Source organism: Sitophilus oryzae, unplaced genomic scaffold, assembly GCF_002938485.1.
Source record: "Sitophilus oryzae breed Bouriz unplaced genomic scaffold, Soryzae_2.0 scaffold_1297_pilon_pilon, whole genome shotgun sequence".
Lineage (NCBI taxonomy): Eukaryota > Metazoa > Arthropoda > Insecta > Coleoptera > Curculionidae > Sitophilus > Sitophilus oryzae.
Genome location: NW_022145945.1, coordinates 3,271,908 through 3,293,413, shown reverse-complemented (window position 1 = coordinate 3,293,413; position 21,506 = coordinate 3,271,908). Strand labels below are relative to the sequence as shown.

The 21,506-nt window shown below is 34.0% G+C and overlaps 1 protein-coding gene across 1 annotated transcript in view; it reads right to left on the bottom strand.

Moving 5' to 3' along the window:
* Window positions 1–874: 874 nt before the first annotated feature.
* Window positions 875–21,506, bottom strand: part of LOC115874573 (lipase 3-like) — a 55,962-nt gene continuing 35,330 nt past the window's right edge. Inside the window, exons 5-8 of the mRNA XM_030889766.1 lie at window positions 10,597–10,846; window positions 5,224–5,376; window positions 2,994–3,218; window positions 875–1,550 (exon numbers count right to left, since the gene is read on the bottom strand). Of these exons, the coding sequence (XP_030745626.1) occupies window positions 1,350–1,550; window positions 2,994–3,218; window positions 5,224–5,376; window positions 10,597–10,846 (829 nt within the window). The 3' untranslated portion in view covers window positions 875–1,349. The remainder of the gene's footprint in view (window positions 1,551–2,993; window positions 3,219–5,223; window positions 5,377–10,596; window positions 10,847–21,506) is intronic.

The following is a 21,506-nucleotide window of genomic DNA, read 5'->3' as shown; positions in this document are numbered from 1 at the left end:
GGGAATTTTTTGACATGAGAAATTTGATTTAGATGTCAATATGACTCCTATTTGTAAAGCGCTAAAAAATGCGCTGTTAAAATATTTTTAACTGGTTTGAAGAGTGATAGCTTTTCGTCTGTACCTGTATAAAAATACCGATTAAAAAATATACATTTTTGATGTTTTTTACGTAAAAAAGGTATCTTGGTAAAAATCGTTACGAGCAACCGTCCTTTAGAATGCAAATAGTCAATACATGTTATTATTACAAAAAATAAAGATGTTAAATGTTAACCATAAAAAAATTGGAATCAAAATAATCAATACATATCATAATCAACAAAAATTGAATATGATAATTATCAGATTGATATAAATTTGAAATGTTTTTGTGCCAAAGGTTGAACAGCTGTTAAAACTGTTTCTTCATACTTTTTTTCTAAAAAATAATAATAGTAATAGCTCCGGTATATAGCGTTTTAACGCCTTGGGAGGTACAGCTTGCTATACTAGAGCCGTTCGGTATACAAGGAAGGTAATGTGGCTAGCACTACGCTTCAACCGCCCATTATTACCTCAGGATTGTGAATCCCAAGTACTCATTTAAGGCTGAGTCGACCTAGGTACCCAAACTATTTTTATTTTAATAAAAATAGACGGCTGATGAAATGCCGGGTGTGGGAATCGAACCCACACCTTGAGATTGGTAGACGAGAGCCTCTAAAGAATTATGATTTATTTAAAAAAAATAAGAAGTTTCCAATTTTATCATTTCAGTCAAAGAACTCTCTGGTCAATATATTTATTTTTTGTCAATAACGACATTTATTGATTTAAATTTAAAATATTTTGAGAAGGGTTAATTGTAGTGATTTTTACCAAGGTAATTTTTAACGTAAAAAATGGTGGAAATATATATATTTTTGGTCAGGAGTTTTGTACAGGCACGGACGAAAAGTTATCGTTCATTAAAGCAGTCAAAAATATGTAGGTGGCGCCTTCTACAAGCAGGAGTCATAATGGCATCAAAATTAAGTTTCTCATATCAAAAAACTGCCAGATACCAATTTTCATCCAAATATAGAAGGTAGCTCAGAAATTATTTGGAAAAAATCGAAATAAAAATGAAAGTTCTACGTCCTGTATCTCCTAAGCATTATAGGTCATACATTTATAAGAACTTTTTTACTTATTTTTTATCTTCAGAACATGCTGTATGCTGTCGAAATTTTCCAAATCCAATTCGGACCACCTTGTATATTTAGCATACTAGAATAATAAAATATATAAGTTACATATTAATATTCCTTAAAGCTAATATAATACAGCAATTTGAACACTTTGGATTTTTTTCTAAACATACTTTTTTATAAACTAATAGTGTTCTGAGAGTATTGTTTTTGGCTTCTCTTTAGAAAGTTTTCTATTATCTTTAGTATGGGCTTCGTCACCAACTTGTCGGCATTTTTTCCAAAAAAATAATCGTTGTGGTTGAAGTTCATTTTCTCCACCCCGTATATTCCTGCTCTGATCGACTCAGGTAGTTGTTTGTATAAATAAAATGCATCCTGAAAAGTAAATAAATATTAGTGAAAATTGTGCGATCGACTAGGCTAGACGATCCTCTGAGAGTAGGTTTTAGCGGAGCAGAAGCACGGAGATACCTCCGACTGCTCCACGAAAGACTTGCCCCAGAGGAAGCAAAAGCGAAAACACTCCTACGAAAAGGGGAGAGTAAAAAAACCAAGAATCAGCCTGACTCATCTCCATCAAAGGGCAAGGGAGGGAGCGAGAACCTCTCACCTCTTCTTCGGCAGGGAGATAAAAAAGTTAGGATGGAAAGCCGTCCAACACCGGGAGGCAAGCAGGGGCGTATCACCAGCTTTGCCGCTATTGCTGGACATGTAAAAGTGGCGGTGCTGCCAAAGGATTTCCCAGAGGTTGCTCTAACCACCGACCAGCAACGTCTCTAGAAGAGGCTATACTGGACGAAGTAGTGGCTATCGGATCGCAATACAACGATCTACAAACTGTGCGTCAGCTGCGTTTTGCGGGGATATACACTTTCGGGTGGGCATGATCCTCATAGATTGTGTATCTCAAGAATCGGCGAATTGGTTGGTGGAAATCGCACCAAAGCTTAAAAATTGGCAGGGGCCGGAACTGGTTACAGTGAAGGGAGAAAACATCCCTAAAGGGGCGGCCATCACGGTTTTTCTGCCGAGGAGCAAGAGGAAATACACCATCTACCTGCTAAGCCTTATCCAGGGTCAGAACTTCAATGTAAGGACATCGAGTTGGCGAGTCATCAACTCGAGGGAGGAGGGTCACGGTCAGGTCCTCACAATAAGAATTGACCTCAAATCCAAGGAGGCAATAAAGAAAGAGAGACATATCCTCTATTATAGATACGGGACAACACCGGTATCAGGGCTAAGGAGAGACTAAGTTAAAGAGGTGGTGAAAATAAAGACAGATCCTCCAGTCTCAACCTCACGGGTTCCTCAGCCGTCCAGGTGCTCCTCGACAGTGAAGGGCGGCACGGAGGGCCAAATTCCAACCGTGGAAGGCTGTGTACCCTCGGAGGAAGAACTGTTATCAGAGGAGGATGGGAAATACCATGTCCCCTCTACAACAGCGGTATGATGGGTTATAGACTGTGTGATGACTCGAGGAAGGGGGACACGATAGATCTTTAAGGTCGCAGTGATTGCCCCCCCCCTCTTACTCATTCTACATTCGAAGTATGCAATAAAAACTGGGGGTACCCATTTAAAATAAGAAATTACTGTCAACTTCCGGTATTTCCGGAAGTGCCATCATATTAAAAATATTTTTAATCGATAGATCTCATTGTGAGACACTAATATCCAAAAAATCTCAAATTTAGATGTTGAAACTTCTAATGCACGCTCACCCAAACACCCTGTATAGTATAATTTTATTAAAATATCGATACATGATATTGAACAATGTTTAATAAAGCACTAATAATAAAATTGTTCTGTTACCTGTTTGGTAGTGGTCCAGTCATTTCTAGCATAGATTATGAATGTGGGCACCTCAATTTTTTTAATGTCGTACTCCGGAGGCGCGGTGGAACCATAAACATGATTGTTTTTGCCAGGTCCATAATCGTATTTTCGGAAGTTCCCTCTAGTGGACTCCCTCAAAAATGTCATTGTTTTCAGTGACGTCCCGCCAGGAAATTGGTTAAAATAAACTGGAATTGTTTCCTGGAAATAATATATCGATATTTTGAGAATTTAGAAAGACACAATCAGCAATTTAATAATGGCTTATTAATAATTTATCTAAAGTAAATTTGGATATACAGGGTTGTTCACCACATACGACACAGAGTATTGTAGCTAAACGATTATATTTTTACAAATTGTAAGTTCTGAGTTCGTTGAAGGACTATTAGAGCTACAATTTAAAAATATTTTTACAAGATACAAAGTGTCCCAAACAAGTAAAAAATATTATAGTTGTATTTTTTAAATGGAAAACCCTGTATATTGTTCTATTTTTAGATTCTACGATTAAAATAAAGGTAAATTTCATTAAGGTTTATCACACATAAATAAACACCGTTTTTGAAATATTTTCAATTTTATGAAATTGCAGTAAAAATTTTAAGGCTTCATTTCTCCAAGGGTATCGAAGTTTTTAATACTAAATATTTACTAAAGTTTATTTATTGATCAGATATTGTTTTGCAATAATAACAATACTACTACCGTATACAGAGTGTCTAAAAATTTATATTAAATAATTAATAGCTTTAAACGGCAATAAGTTGTTTAACTTAAATGGAACACCCTGTATATTTTACGATAATCAGATGCACAATTTAATTGTCTATCAAATTGTACTATACCATTTCTTACCTATCTCTTCAAGTTTTCGTAGAAAATGCATTTTCTTATAATTTAGACCTCATTTATCACTATACCCATGGAATATGGACAATTTAGATCATTTTTAAAGATGTAACACATCTTCAAAATTTAAAAGACAATATTACAGATACTAATATTGTCGATATAGTTCGCTTATTTCTTTTTAAAGAGGACCAATTAATATGATCCCAGTATTCAAACTACATTAATTGGCCGTTTACGTTGATTAACAATAATTGCTCCAAATACTAAAAAATTGAATTTTGTATGTATTTTAGACAGTGTGTAAAAAGCAACATCTTATAAATTTTATTTCTTTTTTTGGCAAATGCTTTTTTATAACAACAGAGATGATCATTTTCATAACTTATTATTGCATTGATTTCTGAGTCAAATCCATATTTATTTAGAATAATTTATTAAATAAAACAATTGAATATGTAATTAACTAATTTTTGGGCGGAAATAATGTTGGTATATTAATAATTAGCAATACTTGGTATACTCTTTTACAAATATTTAATAGTTTTCTTTTTGTAAACAAATAAGCTTGCACTATTATTATTTTTACTATCTGTACATTTTGTACATATTATGTTGCTTTAAAAAAATCCAAAATGTCAATAATATTCCATGGGTATAGTGATAGGTCTGAATTATAAGAAAAAGCATTTTCTACGAAAACTTGAAGAGATAGGTAAAAATGTAATACAATTTGATAGACAATTAAATTGTGCATCTGATTCGCGTAAAATATATATGGTGTTCCATTTCAATTAAACAAGTTATTGCCGTTTAAAGCTAGTAATTATTTAATATAAATTTTTGAACACACTGTATAAATTAGTATAATTTGTATTATTGCAACACAATATCTGATCAATGAACAGCAATCTTCAGTAAATATTTGGTATTAAAACCTTTAATACCCTTGGAGAAATGAAGCCATAATTTTTTTACTACCATTTCACAAAGTTGAAAATATTTCAAAAACGGTAAGGTTTAAGTGTGATAAACCTTAATGAAATTTACCTTTATTTCAACCGTCGAATCTAAAAATAGAATAATATACAGGATGGTCCATTTAAAAAATACAACTATAATATTTTTTACTATTTGGGACACACTATATTTTTTTAAATTATTTTTAAATTGTACCTCTAATTGTACTTCCCAAAACTTACAATTTGTAAAAATCTAATCGTTTAGCTACAATACTCCGTGTCGTATGTGGTGAACAACCCTGTATTTTGTGTCGAGATTAGGGTTTCCAAACCGGAATCTTGAAATCCCGGAATTCGATTACTTGTTCCAAACTAAACGATTTTATACTCACTGGAGCTATATCTGTAAATGGCCCAGTAAACATATTCAACAAAGCCGAACAACCCAACATCAACACTGGCGACGCCAGACACGTGGGCCTAGTTAATCTTCGGGAATATCCTCTAGAAAACAGTTGAACTAGATTAAGAGATTTTGACAGGTCCTAAAAAATTGTAATAATACTGATACTCTTCTACTTCGTGTTCGCTAAAAATAGGTTTATCGGTGCAAAGCTAACTCTTAACTTTTTTATTATTAAAAGTCTGTATAAATGCAATATTGGGCCCAAATGTGAATGGAATTATTGAAATATTCTTGTAACTTTCAGGTTTCACTTTTTTTGGTTAATTTTGATGAGTCTATCTCTTTTTTCCTCTTTCAAAATTTTCGAAAACGGTATGGTTTCCTTGGTTCATCTGTAAAGCTTTATTCAGAACCTCGCATTTAATAGAACAAATTAGTGGTTTCAATTACACTTACAATACTACATAGAGAGCCTATTATTTAGCTTATCTACATTGTTCTTCGCAGATGATCAGATAGTTATTTCTGAAGACGAAGAAGATCTCAGTTATATGATCAGAAAACTCCAAGAAGAATACGAAGCCGCAGGTCTTCAGATGAATCTCTCGAAATGTGAATACCTTATAGTAGGCCATGAAGAGATAAATGACCTAATCTTAGACACTGGTATGATAAATGGAGTGAAATCTAGTAAATACCTTGGAATAATATTTAATAAAAAAGGAAATGAAATACAAGAAAGAGTAAATAAGTGTAGAACAATAATCAGAACATTGAACTCCCTTCTCTGGAATAAAAAAATTAATAGATCCACAAAAAAACGCATTTATAGTAGCCTAGTCCAAAAATCCAGAAATATGGGATGTTACAAAAGCCAATAAAAATAAACTCATGGCAACTGAAATGGATTTTTAAGAAGAAACTGCGGACATCCTGAATGAACTCATTCAGGTTTGAATTAATTTGAGGTTCTGAATGAAGCTTGAAACTACCACTAATTTTAACGTTCTGAATGCTCACACTGAAATTAAAGGAACAAAGTTCTAAGCTAATTCAAACCACTAATTGCGATGTTCTGCATGAAGCTTAATCATGGAATTAATGACATTAAAGCTTCATTCAAAACGTCAAAATTATTAGTAATAAAGAATGTTTAAGCTATCGCACCAGTGTGCGTACACGCGACGGCCGCGATCACGATATCATCGCGGCCGCGGCCAAAAGTTGCTGAACAATTCATATGAGCCGTTTAACACTTAGTTCAGTCATTGGGGATCAAAAAAGGAGCCTGCTTGGAAAAAAGTCCGGAGGTTTTGAAACTTTGCAGGTTTATAGGTTTTGGGGTCCCTAACTAAAATCCATAAAATGCAGATTTCCAGACTTGCCGCCGGCGCCGCCACCTTGCAAAGATGGCGCCCAAAATCGGTATTTTGTGAATATCTCGAAAACTATCCGTTTTTCGTGAAAATTTGAGGAGAGCAAAATTAAAGAGAATAAAATTTCCTATAATTTTTCCTATAAAATAGCTAAAGTCAACCGTTTAGGCACAAAATCCCTGGAAATTTTACAATTTTGCGTAAAATATGATACCTATATTACGTATAGTCGATTTTCCGAAATCAAATGTCGATTAGGGTTCACTAAAACTAGTTTTAGTTTAGTTTCTTCAATTTTGTCATGAAACAGTGGCGTATCATTAATTTATGAATAATTAATTGTCGTGCTGTCAATACAGCATTCATTGCGAACTTACCACCCGGTTCAGCATTGGTCTGGTTGTACCAAAGATGCCGAAGAATGGGGTTGGAAGAAAGCGAAAACAGGCATTACTCACTGGAGTAATGCCTGTTTTTGTTATGACTGCACAACGTTTAAAGATCCTGTAAATTGTAAATGCAAAACCTACAACTATGGTAAAGCCTGCGGATACAGAAAAGCAGTGATCCTGTGACAACGTCACTGAAGTGTCACTCGACGAATCCGATGAAGAGGAGTTGGACTTGCCTGTAGATATCCCTCTGGCGGCTGAAGATAAAGAGTTGGACGTATTGAGAGACCACCCTGACGAGCCCAGCACAGCAAACACGATCGACTTTGACATCAATGAGCCAGATCCGTCGGGCTTGTGCAGATAAGTTAAAGTTTTTAATTTATCTAGTGGAGTAGGCCTCCGGGGAGACCACGTTAAAATAAACGCGCCATATACTTTACCTCTTGGGTGGTGTGGAAACAAGTACACATTTTCAATAATTATAATTAATTATTCATAAATTAATGAGCAAATTTATGATACGCCACTGTTTTATGACAAAATTGAAGAAATTAAACTAAAACTAGTTTTAGTGAACCCTAATCGACATCTGATTTCGGAAAATCGACTGTGGGTCAAATTCGACGCTTTTGAATGGAAACATCCTTTTCTATAGGAGATAGACAAAAACTAATATCGGTGTCTGGAGCTCAATTGTTGTCAAAAACATGATGGTGAAAACCGCATATCGATATCTGTTACCGTTTCGGAGTTACGGGGTGTTTTTAAAAAATATGCATTTTTAACAAATCGCTGTAACTTTTTTGCTATAGAAAATTTTGTATTTTTATGAAAACATTTCCAAAGCAACTTTTTACGTAGAATTTAACGGTTTAAGTATAATTTTTTTAAAATTAATAATTTAAGAATTATCAACAGAAAATTTGATTTTTTATATGGGACACCCTCTATATTTTTAATTTATTGAAAAGAATTTAAAATTACCTTTCCAAAATTATAACACACTTGATATTTTGCTCGATTCCTCTTTAAGATATAGAGTATATAAAATTCGCCCGCTTTAAATAAGTAGGCTTTGAACGACACCGAAAAAATTCAAGATATGAGCATCAATTAAAACGAAAATAATATTTGCTATAAGAGATGCAGAATTGTATAACAATTTAAAATATATTTAACCTACATCAACACATTTAAACTATATCTAATAACAATAAAAATAAATAGCAAACCAAGACATGAGATTTTGCTACAGGTGTTCGACATATCGACCGTCTCCTGTTATGGACAGACGGGGCAGTTTTTGAACATTTCTCGCGGAATTCATTAACTCAGTGGGGGTGAAAGATACCCTCTCATAACTGCTAAGTATTTCTAACCTTTATTCTTCCGCAAATATATCCATAGGATTAGATCCATGGGTACTAAATCAGGCGGCCTCGACGGTCAACGGCTGGGACCTTGGTTAACTATTCAATTATTCTTGAAATTGACTGCAAAAATTTGCTGATAACTTCAGCGTTCAGAGGTGGTGTGTAGTCTTGCTGGAAAAATATGTTTTCGAGTTCCATTAAGGGCATATCATCAATAAGGGGTCCAAAGCCTACTATAGTTAAAACTGGCGAACTGTTAAAAATTCTCTATTTCGAAGGGGATTATAACAAAATATCAAGTGTGCTATATTTTTGGAAAGGTAATTTTAAATTCTTTTCAGTTAATTAAAAATATAGAGTGTGTCCCAAATAAAAAATCGATTTTTCTGTTGATAACTCTTAAATTATTAATTTAAAAAAAAATACTTAAACCATTAAAATCTACGTAAAAAGGTGCTTTGGAAATGTTTTCATAGAAATACAAAATTTTCCATAGCAAAAAAGTTACAGCGATTTTTTAAAAATGCACATTTTTGAAAAACACCCCGTAACTCCGAAAAGGTAACAAACATATATATTTTGATATTGTTGTGCAGTTTTTACCATCATATTTTTGATGAAAATTGAGCTCCAGATACCGATATTAGTTTTCGTCTATCTCCTATAGAAAAGGGTGTTTCCATTTAAAAGCGTCGAATTTGACCCACCCTGTACATAATATATCATATTTGACGCAAGATTGTAAAATTTTTAGCGAACTTTAGCGAATATTTTCGTGAAACCTTTTTTATAGGAAATTTTATTCTCTTTAATTTTGCTCTCCTCAAATTTTTGCGAAAAACGCATAGTTTTCGAGATATTCACAAAATACCGACTTTGGGCGCCATCTTGGCAAGGTGGCGGCGCCGGCAGCAGGTCTGGAAATGTGCATTTTATGGATTTCAGTTAGGGACCCCAAAACCTATAAACCTGCAAAGTTGCAAAACTTCCGGACTTTTTTCCAAGCAAAAATCCCCAATGACTGAACTAACTGGCGCGATCGAGTTTTAAAGACGAAGCGGCCTGGCGGCGTTCTATTCTGCGGTGACGATCAGATTCAACTTGTCGAGTTTGATCGCGTGATCGCGACCCAACTGATAGGAATTTTCCATTATTTTGTGTGTCTTTTCTTGTTGCAATTTCGAAATGGAGTTAACAGAGCAGCTAATTAAGGCTGTAAAAATACACAAAATTCTATATGGTTTATCTGATCCAAGTTAAAAAAATAATAGAATTAAAAATAAAAAGTTTGAGACAAAATTAGAGTTGCAATTGGATTGGATAGTACATATGTATACATTTTTATTGTTTAAGTTTAAATATTGTAGGTAAATATTTAAAAATGTTTTTTTTTTGGGTATTTATAATTCACATTTTTAATTTGTACCTGTGTATACCTACAGGATAGCTCACTACATATAGGTACGGAGGTGAACGTGAATGCGTTGGTGTGTGCTAGAATGATCGCTCATGTTATCGCTGCCCTGATCGTGATCGCGGCCGTGATCGCACCAGTGTGCGTGTAGCTTTATACCTCTGTGGCGTATTCATATCTTCATAAAAGTTCTATGTGTATTTCGCCACTGTAGCAATTCTACAAAATAAAATGGTTATTTTTTTGTAAACTCTGCTGAATTAATCCATCGGAGGCCATCTTGTCAGCAGTGATTCACTAATAAACTAATTTGCCTAACTGGCAAAAAAATGCGCTCAAACATTTCGGGAAGTCTATCTCTTCCCGTCGTCGGAAGCAAAAAAAAAACACAAAGAACAAAGAAAAAACTATTTAAAATATCTAAATTCAACTATTCAAGAAGACTTCAGTTTTTTTCAATAGATACGTCTATAAAAACCGTTGATTTTCTGTTAAAATGACATCAAGTTAAACTACAAAAATTAATACTTACTATCTGATAACAATTAGATACTTATAGAGGTAAAACCAAAAAGCTTCAAACTTTCTGTGTGATTATTTTTTAATTGTTTTTAATTTTTACATAAGTTATGTTCATTAAAATCAACTAAAATTTTACTAGAAGGAAAAAGTGATGAAGTGAAAGTTACTGAAGCATTTCAATAATTCCACTCATTCTTGGGCTAAGAAAATCTATTTTAAAATGAAATTTGGATAGGTGTGACTATTGCACCGATAAACCAAACCAATATATTGACGTACCAATGCTGGGTATAGCAATGGAAACAGCAACCTGTAAGGACTGGTCATGTGGGTCATTTTGTAAGCTGGGCCCACCAGAATAAACAATGACACCATGCTCTTGGCCACTCTAGGTCTTTCTGATGCGAACATCATGGCGGCTGTTGATGCCAAGGAATGGCCAATATAGATTATTTTATGAGGTGATCCTGAGTAATGTCGTACCGTCTGCAACATAGCCGGTACATCGTAGAGGGCTATATCATCCACACTGAAATTCAAATCAATTATACAGGTTGACTCTTAAATACGTGCAAATATTTTGAGGGTTGGTAGATCTCGATAAAAAACATATTTTCTCTTTACCGTTTTTCAAATAACTCCAAAATAACCGAGTTATTTCATTTTAAAAATCCAAAAAAACATTTTTTTCTTTAAATTTTTAGAACCAATGGATCTTTTCTGGGTTTTCTTTCTTGTGAATTTAATCTACTACCTATGTTGATGTATTATATGTATATATTAAGAAATATTATATGTATATATTAAGAAATTCTGTTTTTAACTAAAAACTAAAAAAAATCGAGTTTTTCTATTTTTTGGCGAAAAAATCCTCAAAGGCATCGTGTATTAGATTTAGAACCTTTTGAACGGTCTTCAAAAAAGACCTGATATTATTTTTTCATTTATTGAAGTTATTGAAGGTGAAAGTTCAACTTTAAATCGTATATGATAACTTCCGCAATTTTTATATTTTACTACGAAATAATAACCCAAAAATTAAAATATTCTAATTTTCGTAAAGTTTATCAAGCTTTCTTTGGTAAAACATTGAAATTAAAATAATTATTAATTATCACTAATTATAGTAATTAAAAATCATCCTAATTCAATATAGTCATTTGTTTTTTTCCATAGCAACTGTTAAAATTGCCTTATATCTATCAAAAATAGTAGATAAAATAGTACTTTAACCGCAAGAGTAGATTAAATGATACTTTCACAGCGAGGATAGGATAAAAACTTTATGTATTAAAAATATTCAAATTATAAAGAATCATCATTGTTATTTGTATTCATGAATGCTTTGAGCTTGCTATATATCCAAAGTTTAGATGTTACTATACTACTACGGAAATTTAAACGGTATTATCCTTATTTTATCCTATTACCTATGCTATTACATTGACCAGTATTGTACTTTTTAGCATTGAATAGTACGACCATAAACTGGACAGCTGCATTTTCTTTGGTTTTTCAGAAAAATACGCTAAAAGCATGTTTTCACTTGATCTTTCTTCTCGCACGTTTTTTAAATGCTTCCATTTTTGAAAATATTTGTATTTCTTTTCGTTAACTTTCTAGAGCGTTATATTATTTAATTGGAAACGATTCCGCCGAGAAAATATAATTAAAAAGGATAAGTGGCCCGAGGGAAAACTTTTCCCCGTTCAACTTTCAGATTTTCATCGTAAACAATAAGTCGGAGCCGAGAGTACAAAAGCCGGGCGGAACTAGCTTGTTGAATGTTCTCGCCTGAGGCTATCGCTTCGGAAAAGTCAAGTTGGAGGAGTAGCGGACAAAGTTAAGGCATATATACTGAGACGGCTCCACAGAGGCCAGCTCTCCATCCTCGACATCAGCTGTATCAAAGTTCATGAAACGCATGATCGTCGTCTCGGCGCACTCAATGATAAGGTGTTCTGATGTTTCCCCATTTTCCCCACAGAATCTGCATTCGCCGTTGTTTCTCAGCTTTTCCTCTTCCAACTCGCGATTTTATCGCTCCTGAATTAATCTTTTCGGTCGACGATAAAATACCATTTTATCGTCTTGTATGTATATAAAATAACTATTAAACTACGACTGTGTTTGTTTTATCTTGCCTGGAGCCCAATACTTTAAGTTTTAGTGTAATTTGGTTTCCTCCAGTGAAATATAAAAGAACCCATGACTGTTTTATTGATGAAAAGCTGCCGTACGCAAAGGACAATATAGCTTTATACATATTAATTTTGAGTATTAACTAAATCTGCTACACCTTCAATAACTTTCAAGCGAGTCGATTAGATGAAAAATCATCACACTTTTTTTGAAGATTGTTCCTACAAGAATTGGATGTTTAGAACAACACGCTGATTTGTTATTCAAAAAAAAATCTCGTGTTGGAAAAATAGGAAATACAAAATCACGATGAGACATCTCTTAATACTAATATTAAGAGCAACAAAATTTTACCAGAACTTTTTTTCATTATCGTGAACGATATTTTAACGGTAACTAAAATACACACATCCAAACTTATATGGAATCATTTATTATTTTTCGTAATTTTTGAGACGTATGAAAATTTTGTGTTTATGAATAAAACTCAGTCCTTACAATGACTTTTAATGAAAATTAATTCATATAGCAATAGAAAAATTAATCGGTTCCAAAATAAACAAAATAGTATTTTTTGGTTTCTGAAACGAAATTAAGATTTAAATTTTTAATGGCCAAAAAGCAACCAAACCAAACCAAAACAAAAAGAAAACTGATAATTTTAATATTGCTTGTTGTCACCTCTAGCCCTTATGCAAGCTTCTATTAGCGCTGGCATGCTTCTTATTAAATTATCAACGTTGCCTTTTTTTGGGGTATGTTTTCCCATTCTGCTAATGCTGCATCAATAAGCTGTAAACCCTCCTTTTGAGCTAGTCTCACAAGTGTTCGATAGGGTTTAAATCTTGTGAACATGCAGGCCAGTCCAAAACTATGAAACCTTCCGTTTCAAGACATTCTCTAGTCACTCTGCTGGTATAGAGAGGTGCACTATCGTACAAGAAGTTAAAATTATATCCAATTGCAGCTCTCCAAAGACTAACCATTGGGTCTAGCACCAAGTCAACGTATTTCCGACCCGTTAAAGTTTGTTGAAGTGGTAAGAATGGAGTTTTTGCTCCCAGTATAATACCTCCCCAGAATATTATAGTTCCTCCTTTATATCTTGGTACAGATTTGGCAGCCTGAAGTCACGCTCGTCTTTCTGGAGCTCTGAGAACCCGAATTCGATAGTTATCTGATCTTAGGCCAGTTCATGTCTCATCCGAAAAAAGAATATTTGATTGAAGGCATCAATTTAGCCGGTCAATTTTATTGTGCCGAGATAACTGTGGGATCCGTAACTCTCTCCTACAGTAAAATCCTCGAGCACGAAGCCCTTTTGTTATGGTTTTAACTAAAACGTTCACACCTGTACCTGCCTGTCTTTCTAGCTCTGGATGAGAAACATTGGGATTTATTCTAGCAATTTGGCCAACAAGGCGATCTTGTTGTTCAGTTGTGACTCTTTGACGACTTTGTCTGGGCCTATTCTTGTGCCTTCTTGGGCGTATTCTTGTGCCTAATTCCAAGTACCTTGCATATGTTTTAGACACAACACCCTGGGTAACGCCTACTATCTCTGCTACGTCTCTTTGGAGCAGGGACGGATACAGGAATTTATTTTAGGGGGGGGGGTCCCAAAACAAAAAGTAATGTAGAATGTGCTTTTTAGGGCGCCATTTTTAATCCAAAAGCTTGAGATTTAACCCAATTTACAGATTTTAGAGGGGGCCCGGGCCCCATGGACCCCCCTCTGTATCCGCCACTGCTTTGGAGCATTCCTTGTTCGGTGAGAGCAATAATTTTTTCCCTCTGTACATCTGTTAATCCAACATAAGGGATTTTTTTGATTTTTTTGGATCGAATGAAAATTACCGGACAATCGTGATTTTACTACTGAACACAAAACTCAAAAGAAAATAAATCGCAGCAGTCGTTTATTCTTTATTATCATGTTTATTTAAAACAAAAAGCCTTATCTTAAAGTCGTATACCAATTTTTATCCTTGCAAGAAATTTAGTCGGAAATAAAGAGTGATTCCATATAAGTTTGGTTGTGTGTATATATTTTTTTTTGGTGCACTTAATGTCTATGGTAGTACTTACATATACAGATTATATAGCAGATATAATAATTTTATTATAAGTTAGATTACGTAGTATAACATAATGTTTTTACTAATGTATACATAAATTTCGACATTTTTTCGGACTGTATTTAACTGTTAAAACGGTTGTTAGAATTATTATCCTAATTTTTATCCAAACGTATAAGTTAATGGTCTTAATAATAATTTCATATTAACATACTGTTATTTTATAATAAAAACATAATGTTAATTTCAGCAGTTTTTGTCTCACGCAAGGTCTAGAGCAACCCATTGCTAATTATATTAGAAAGTTATTCGACATATCTGTGTAACGCATATAACATTCATAGGAAAGAGTAGTTATTGCTTTTCAATCTAATTAATTATTCTATGGACACTTAATAGTAGGTAATTTATTGCAGATTACTTCAGATTTTAGATATCCGTTTGATCGAATGAAATAACAATAATTATTAAAAGAGTACCTACTTATACCGCATGTGTCAATACAGCGTGTACCAATGCATGACATGCCATACCAATCCAGTATACTAAGGGCTGGCAAAGGTTAGTTTTGGGTCGAGATTTCTAGAAACTTCTATGTCCCACTAGTAAGTTTTCCGGAACCGGAGCTGTTTTTCGAAACCGGAAATTTCGGTACCGCACCTCTTAGGAACCGGGATTTCCCGTTTTTTTCGGTACTTTCGGTACTGACTAATTTTTGTTCAGTGGTGGTGCAATTCATCAATCAGAAAGCAAGGGATAGTTTTTCGAAGTAAAATGGATAAAAATAATATCAAATTATTAAGTCATGAGAAAGTAAACATGAACACAAGCGAAAAAAAAAGAAAACACCTAGGTAGCTTAAAAATTACATCAAACAACATCAACCAACCTTGAACGTAAATCGCAACCAATGTACGTAAATTAGAAAAAAAAACTTAACATTTTCAATTAAAGATGCAAATGCCTATAAAAACTCAACACAAAAAAATATAACTAATACATTCAGCAATATTATAGTAAATAATAAAATAAAATATTTAAACTTCAATAATTATTCATAAACATTATAGAAACTTTAAAATAACTTCAGAGGTAAGAACAGTAAGAGATAGCGTCACTATTTATTTAGAAGAGTTTGATTTCGACCGCTAGAAAATATCAAAAGCGTTTAGCAAGTAACAAAAAATATGTTTTTAATTATTATTATCGAGTCTCGAAAGTACCGAAAGAACCGGGAATTAATAATTTCGAGTCCCGGTTCTTTGATGTCTCAAAAGTACCAGGAATACATTCATCATACAATCTCAGGGCTTTGACAAAAGCCAGTACCTGAGACGACTCCACAGATATACCAGCTCTCCATCTTCGACATCAGCCGGACCAAAATTTATGGCACGAGCAGTTGTCGTCTTGGCGCACTCAGTGATAAGGTGTTCTGGTGTTTGATTTGATTTGTTTTTTTCCCCACATAATGTTGATTTGGCTTTTTCCCCACAGAATCTGCATTCGCCGTTGTTTTTCAGCTTCAATCTACTGAGACAATCCGAAGATTGTCCTTACTTAAAACAAGCGTACATGCATACCGAAAGCGATAAATTGAACCAGTACGGTATTCCTGAGACTCCCTGTATAGTGTGATTTAGCTTATTTTATTTGTTTATACAAGCCAATCAATAAAAAATAATAAATTACGTTCATTACAGAATTGTTATATGCGTGTGTTTCATAACGTGGTAGGTATAATATAAAATTAATAAAATCTAGTGAACTACTAAAATAAATTAATTTTAAATTTTAAAGATTTCTAGGCTACCACAAATTGCAGGTCTAAAAGTTAACAGTAAAACTCCTAATATATTTTTGAAAATAAGTATAATTAGTAAGATATAGTTACACACTTATATACTGTTACATATGGGTGTAGACATTGAATAGGTTTAAAAATGCTTGAGGTTTAAGGCATCAATCCATTATGTACACCCAGATGGAAATGTCATGGGTTGCATTCCTAGCCTATAAGGATCTTATTGAAAGTAAGTTAACTCCCCCCCCCCCCATAACAATTAGTTCACTAACACCATACGGATACTGCAAAATCAGACTGAATGACATCATAATACTATAGGTATAGAAATATGGGTTAAGCGAGATTTACACCGTATATTACTTTTAATGTACAACCAAAATGAAATCACTTAGAGTGAAATCACGCAGTTCATCATCTCTGTTTAAATATTTTCATTCAGTTCGCTGTTTGAAATACGGCGCACCGCCATGCTCCATTGTTTTGCCATCCATTTTCGGATAGATATATTGGCGTGAAGGCCAATTTTACAACTTTGAGAAACACCTCTCAGTATTGAGCAACAAAAAGAATTGGAAGAAAGAAACTTTTGGTCAGCAGTCATTTTAACAGTGGTACTTCACCAGAAATTACACGTTTAATGGTAAATAGTATTTATAATTTATAGTGATTATAATCTTAAAATAGTAGAAAATTGAACTTGATCCATTTTAATTTTGACAACTCCATATATTCTGTTTTTGGAAGAAGAGGGGGTATACATGGGGTATATTATACACTGGATGTACACTACTATAATTAGACCAATCATCACTTATGGAGCACTAGTATGGTGGAAGCGGTACTTAAAGAGATTGATAGAAAAAACGTCACAAAAATACAGCGATTAGCAGCTCTAGGTACAATTGGAGCAAGGAACAAAATAGCGCAAGCTCTGCTAGAAGCAATTCTGGACTTGCCATCAATCGATTGGCTCGTGAAGGATCTGGCCGCTAAGGGTGTCCTAAGATTAAAGAAATCCAATATGTGGAACCAGACCAACTACGGTCACTCGAGAATATTGCCAGCGATAGGGAAAATCATGGCAAATACGAGTCCACATCTGCTAGACCAGAAAACGGACTATATGCTCACCAAACGAGGATGATTTTGGAGATAAGATAATGAGGATTTTGTCGAATGATTTTGGAGATAAGATAAGGATTCGCATCCCGACAAGAGAAGAATGGGAAAGCAACCGAGTAATGAACACTCAAGAGATAGCAGAGTCTACACAGATGCTTCCGTAACTTCAGGAGACACACGCACAGACAAGGCATCTTCTCAGAGGAACTAGACATCTGACTACCTTTAAAGCTATCGGATGGCTGTAATGTTCTACAAGCAGAGGTTTACGCCATATAGGAAGCGGCTAGGAGATAAAAATAGGAGATATCGCGATATACTCTGACAGCTTGGGCGCTTTAAGAAGCATCACCATGCAATCAGTGAGATCGAAAACTGTGATGGACTGCCGAGAAGCACTGTCCTGGCTACTTCAAGGTTCTCGTCTACTCTCTGCTGGGTGCCAGGCCACAGCATTGTGGTGGGTAATCAAGGATCAGACAGATTTGCCAAAGGGTGGGGGGCAGGGGAGAGACCGTGGCAGATGACCCACCACTTGTGACGATCAACACACTGAAGGAAACTATAGAAACTATCATCAAGGCAAGAGACGGTGGCAACACCGTGAGGACTGCCCTACACTCGAAGACTATGGCCACTGGTAGATAGCAAAAAGACAAAAGAACTACTAGAGGACAAAAAAAAAACTAGTACGCATAATTGTATGGGTGCCATCACTGAAACTGCCCCACGGAGGTAAACCTCGTGAGATGAAAGATTTCCAACGACGACTACTGCAGAGAATGCGGAGAGGAAGAAGAAGCCATAGAGCACCTGCTGTGCCACTGGCACTGGAATACCGACGCTTTAAAACTTTAGGACAAGGTTTTTTGGTGAGACTAGAGGAATCAGCAGAAGCCAACACCAGCGACATCGGGAACTTTGCAAAGAGCTGGAAGTGCTTTAACGCAAAGAAAGAATGAGAGGAAGGTTTGGTGCAACAATACAGGAATATCGCAGTGAGTCCAAGGCCTCCAAGTGAGGGATCAAACCCCAGCAAACCTAAACCTCAACATTACATATATTTGTGGTTATAAATAAACATATTTTACAAATGTTTACTAGTTAAGAAACTAAAGAAAGCGCGTCAATTTATCAATGGGATGTAGAATTTACTCAATTAACAGCTATCCAATTACACATCAAACAAGATTGCATGAATTATAAAATACTTTATGAAAGGAAATCTGAAACCGTAGCAAGAATTGCATAAATTTAAAACCGCAACATTATATGTGTCATCGTCCTTCTAAGAATTTGAAAAATATAATGGAAAAAGATCTAAAAAGTGTAAGATTATTTTACATCTAGCGTATATGTACTTCCTGAAACTGTAGAAAGTTGTTTTTATACCTAGTTCGAAAAAAATAATTGGAAAGTAGATCGTAATTGTCTGGTAATGCATCGTGTATGAATCGTATATGAATATGTCGTATGTAAATGAAAATTTAATTGAATTGTAACAATTTGTAAATCAATAAAAAACTATTACGTTTTTGATATTTACATAGGAATTTTACTTTCGCCAATTTTTTGCTAACTGCGCTGATTGCATTGATTATATAGTTTTAGATAAATAAAAGGCAATGGTTTCAATAATTTTTATCCAATTTTTCAGCTACCAGACATATTACCCATTCTCACAGATTAGTTAGCTTATTTTTTTCTTAACTGCACAACATCTCTCATTAATAGAACTATTTTTATCGGTGGAAAAAAGTGCAGTACATTTGGACAGGGTGGGTCAAATTGGACGCTTTTAAAGGGAAACGCCCATTTCTATAGGAGATAGACGAAAACTAATATCGGTGTCTGGAGCTCAATTTTTATTAAAAAAACATGTTGATGGAAACCGCACATCGATATCCGTTACTGTTTCGGAGTTACAGGGTGTTTTTCAAAAATGTACATTTTTGAACAAATCGCTGTAACTTTCTTGCTAAAGAAAATTTTGTATTTTTGTGAAAACATTTCCAAAGCACACTTTTACGTAGAATTTAATGGTTTAAATATATTTTTTTTAATTAATAATTTAAGAGTTATCAACAGAAAATTTGATTTTTTATATGGTGTAACAGTTTATTTTACAGCGAAGAAAATAAGCCTATCTTGTTTGGGGGTCTACACGTGTTTCCGCCCTTAACACGATAATTTTCTAGGAAAGTCGTAAAATCTGTTTAGTCTGAGGGACCCTTCTTTTTCTCTGGGAAAAACTAAATATTTTTCTTTTCGACTTAAATCTCACGATCATAAAATTAATGAATTGCCTTATAGAATGGCTGGGAACCAAGAAATCTTTAATAGAAATCAACAAAGTCGTAAGAACTAAGCTCTAGCCAGACTAAATAAACAGACCCTTATAGAAAAGCCTCTATACAACGCGACACCAACTATTTTTAATATCCATGTCCCATGCCACATGTTCGATAAACCGACGACTAGCCCACCCTGGTCGAACCAAACGTTTTGATATAAATAAGTTAAATAACTAAATTAACCAGGTTCACGTAACGTTATCCTGAAGGATTGCTCTCCTTTTTTTATCCTATGCAGGTCCGAAATTATGAGAAATAAATACACTGAAATATAATGAATATAAATTAGAATTGTGATTTGGTAGGGTTTTTTTTAAGAGTAATCCTCAATTTGTGTTAGGTAAGAATATAGTTAAACAATGATAGGGTAAATTCAGGAAATAATGAGATTTACGTAGATATTTATGATAATTGAATTTAATAGCTAAAATTAACATTACTAGTGCCATCTAGGTTATATGGTGTGAGTTGAGCCTAAAACACTAGGGGGTTGGAACCTCCTCGGCCAATCAGAGGGTACCGGTAAAAGGGTGCCTGATGATGATACGAGGAACCAAAACCATGGGTGGAGCCTACAAACTTACCCCACTTATCCTGGATGAAACAAGTGTTAGAAAAATAATTTTCTAAATCAGTTCACTTCTGTCTTTTTAAGTAGTTTGACGTGTTCGGCTTCGTGGTGAATCTCAGTATTTCTTGGTATATTTTTTTTTATTTTAATAGTCTTTGATTTTCTGAAGTTCTTAAATTTAAAATACTAAGTTTCTTTATTAACATATATTTTTTGATTATCAGTTTACTAAATTTTATTTCTTTCTTTAAATTAAATCCTAATTTAAATTTGATTTCTTATTTTTTTTTCTCTTTCTTAAATTTTAATTATATTAATTTTCTTTCTCTAAGTTTCTCTAAGTCTGATTGAATTAGATATTATCTTATTATAATTTTAGGTTCATTGTTTTAAACGCTTAATTTTCTTTTTACTTTTAAATAGTTGTTATTTATATTTTTTTGTCTTTCTTTTATTTTCGCTATTTAATTTCTTAGTATTGTAATAAAGTAGGTGTTGTGTAAAATCAGCATTTTATTTCTACTTCAACACCTTAAACCTAAAATTTAAAAGAATACTGAGAAGGGTCCGTCGATCGTTTATGCAAGAGAGAAGTACCGAAGCATTGACAGCACAGAGCCACAAGTCCACAAGTTCCTGCTGACCAGATTAAGACATTGTTGGTAAGTCCTAGTAGAAGTTGATTACTAACTTTACAGGAGGATCCACGATGAGAGGCTTATTACGTATTTTTGATTAAGTTTTATCTTGGTAATTTAATGTAATAATTTACAAGAACGCCACGAAGATTCGTTGCTCTCAATATCCAAGTGCCCCGCTCATTAATATTTAAATAAATATTAAGCTACCATTTTTTTTAGTCAAGGTCACGCTACCATTAGTGAAAAATTCATCACAATGGGACAGCCTGTATATTTTTAGTTAAGTGAAAATAATTTAAAATTACCTTTCCAAAAATATAGCATACTTGATGTTTTGCTCGATTCCTCTTGGAGATGGCGCACATTGGTTCAGATTCAAAAAAATCGACGCATAGGGATCAAGAAAAAAAATTCGAAAATTTCAACAATGATATTATTTTCAACAGATGATGGGTCCATTTATTCAAATTTATC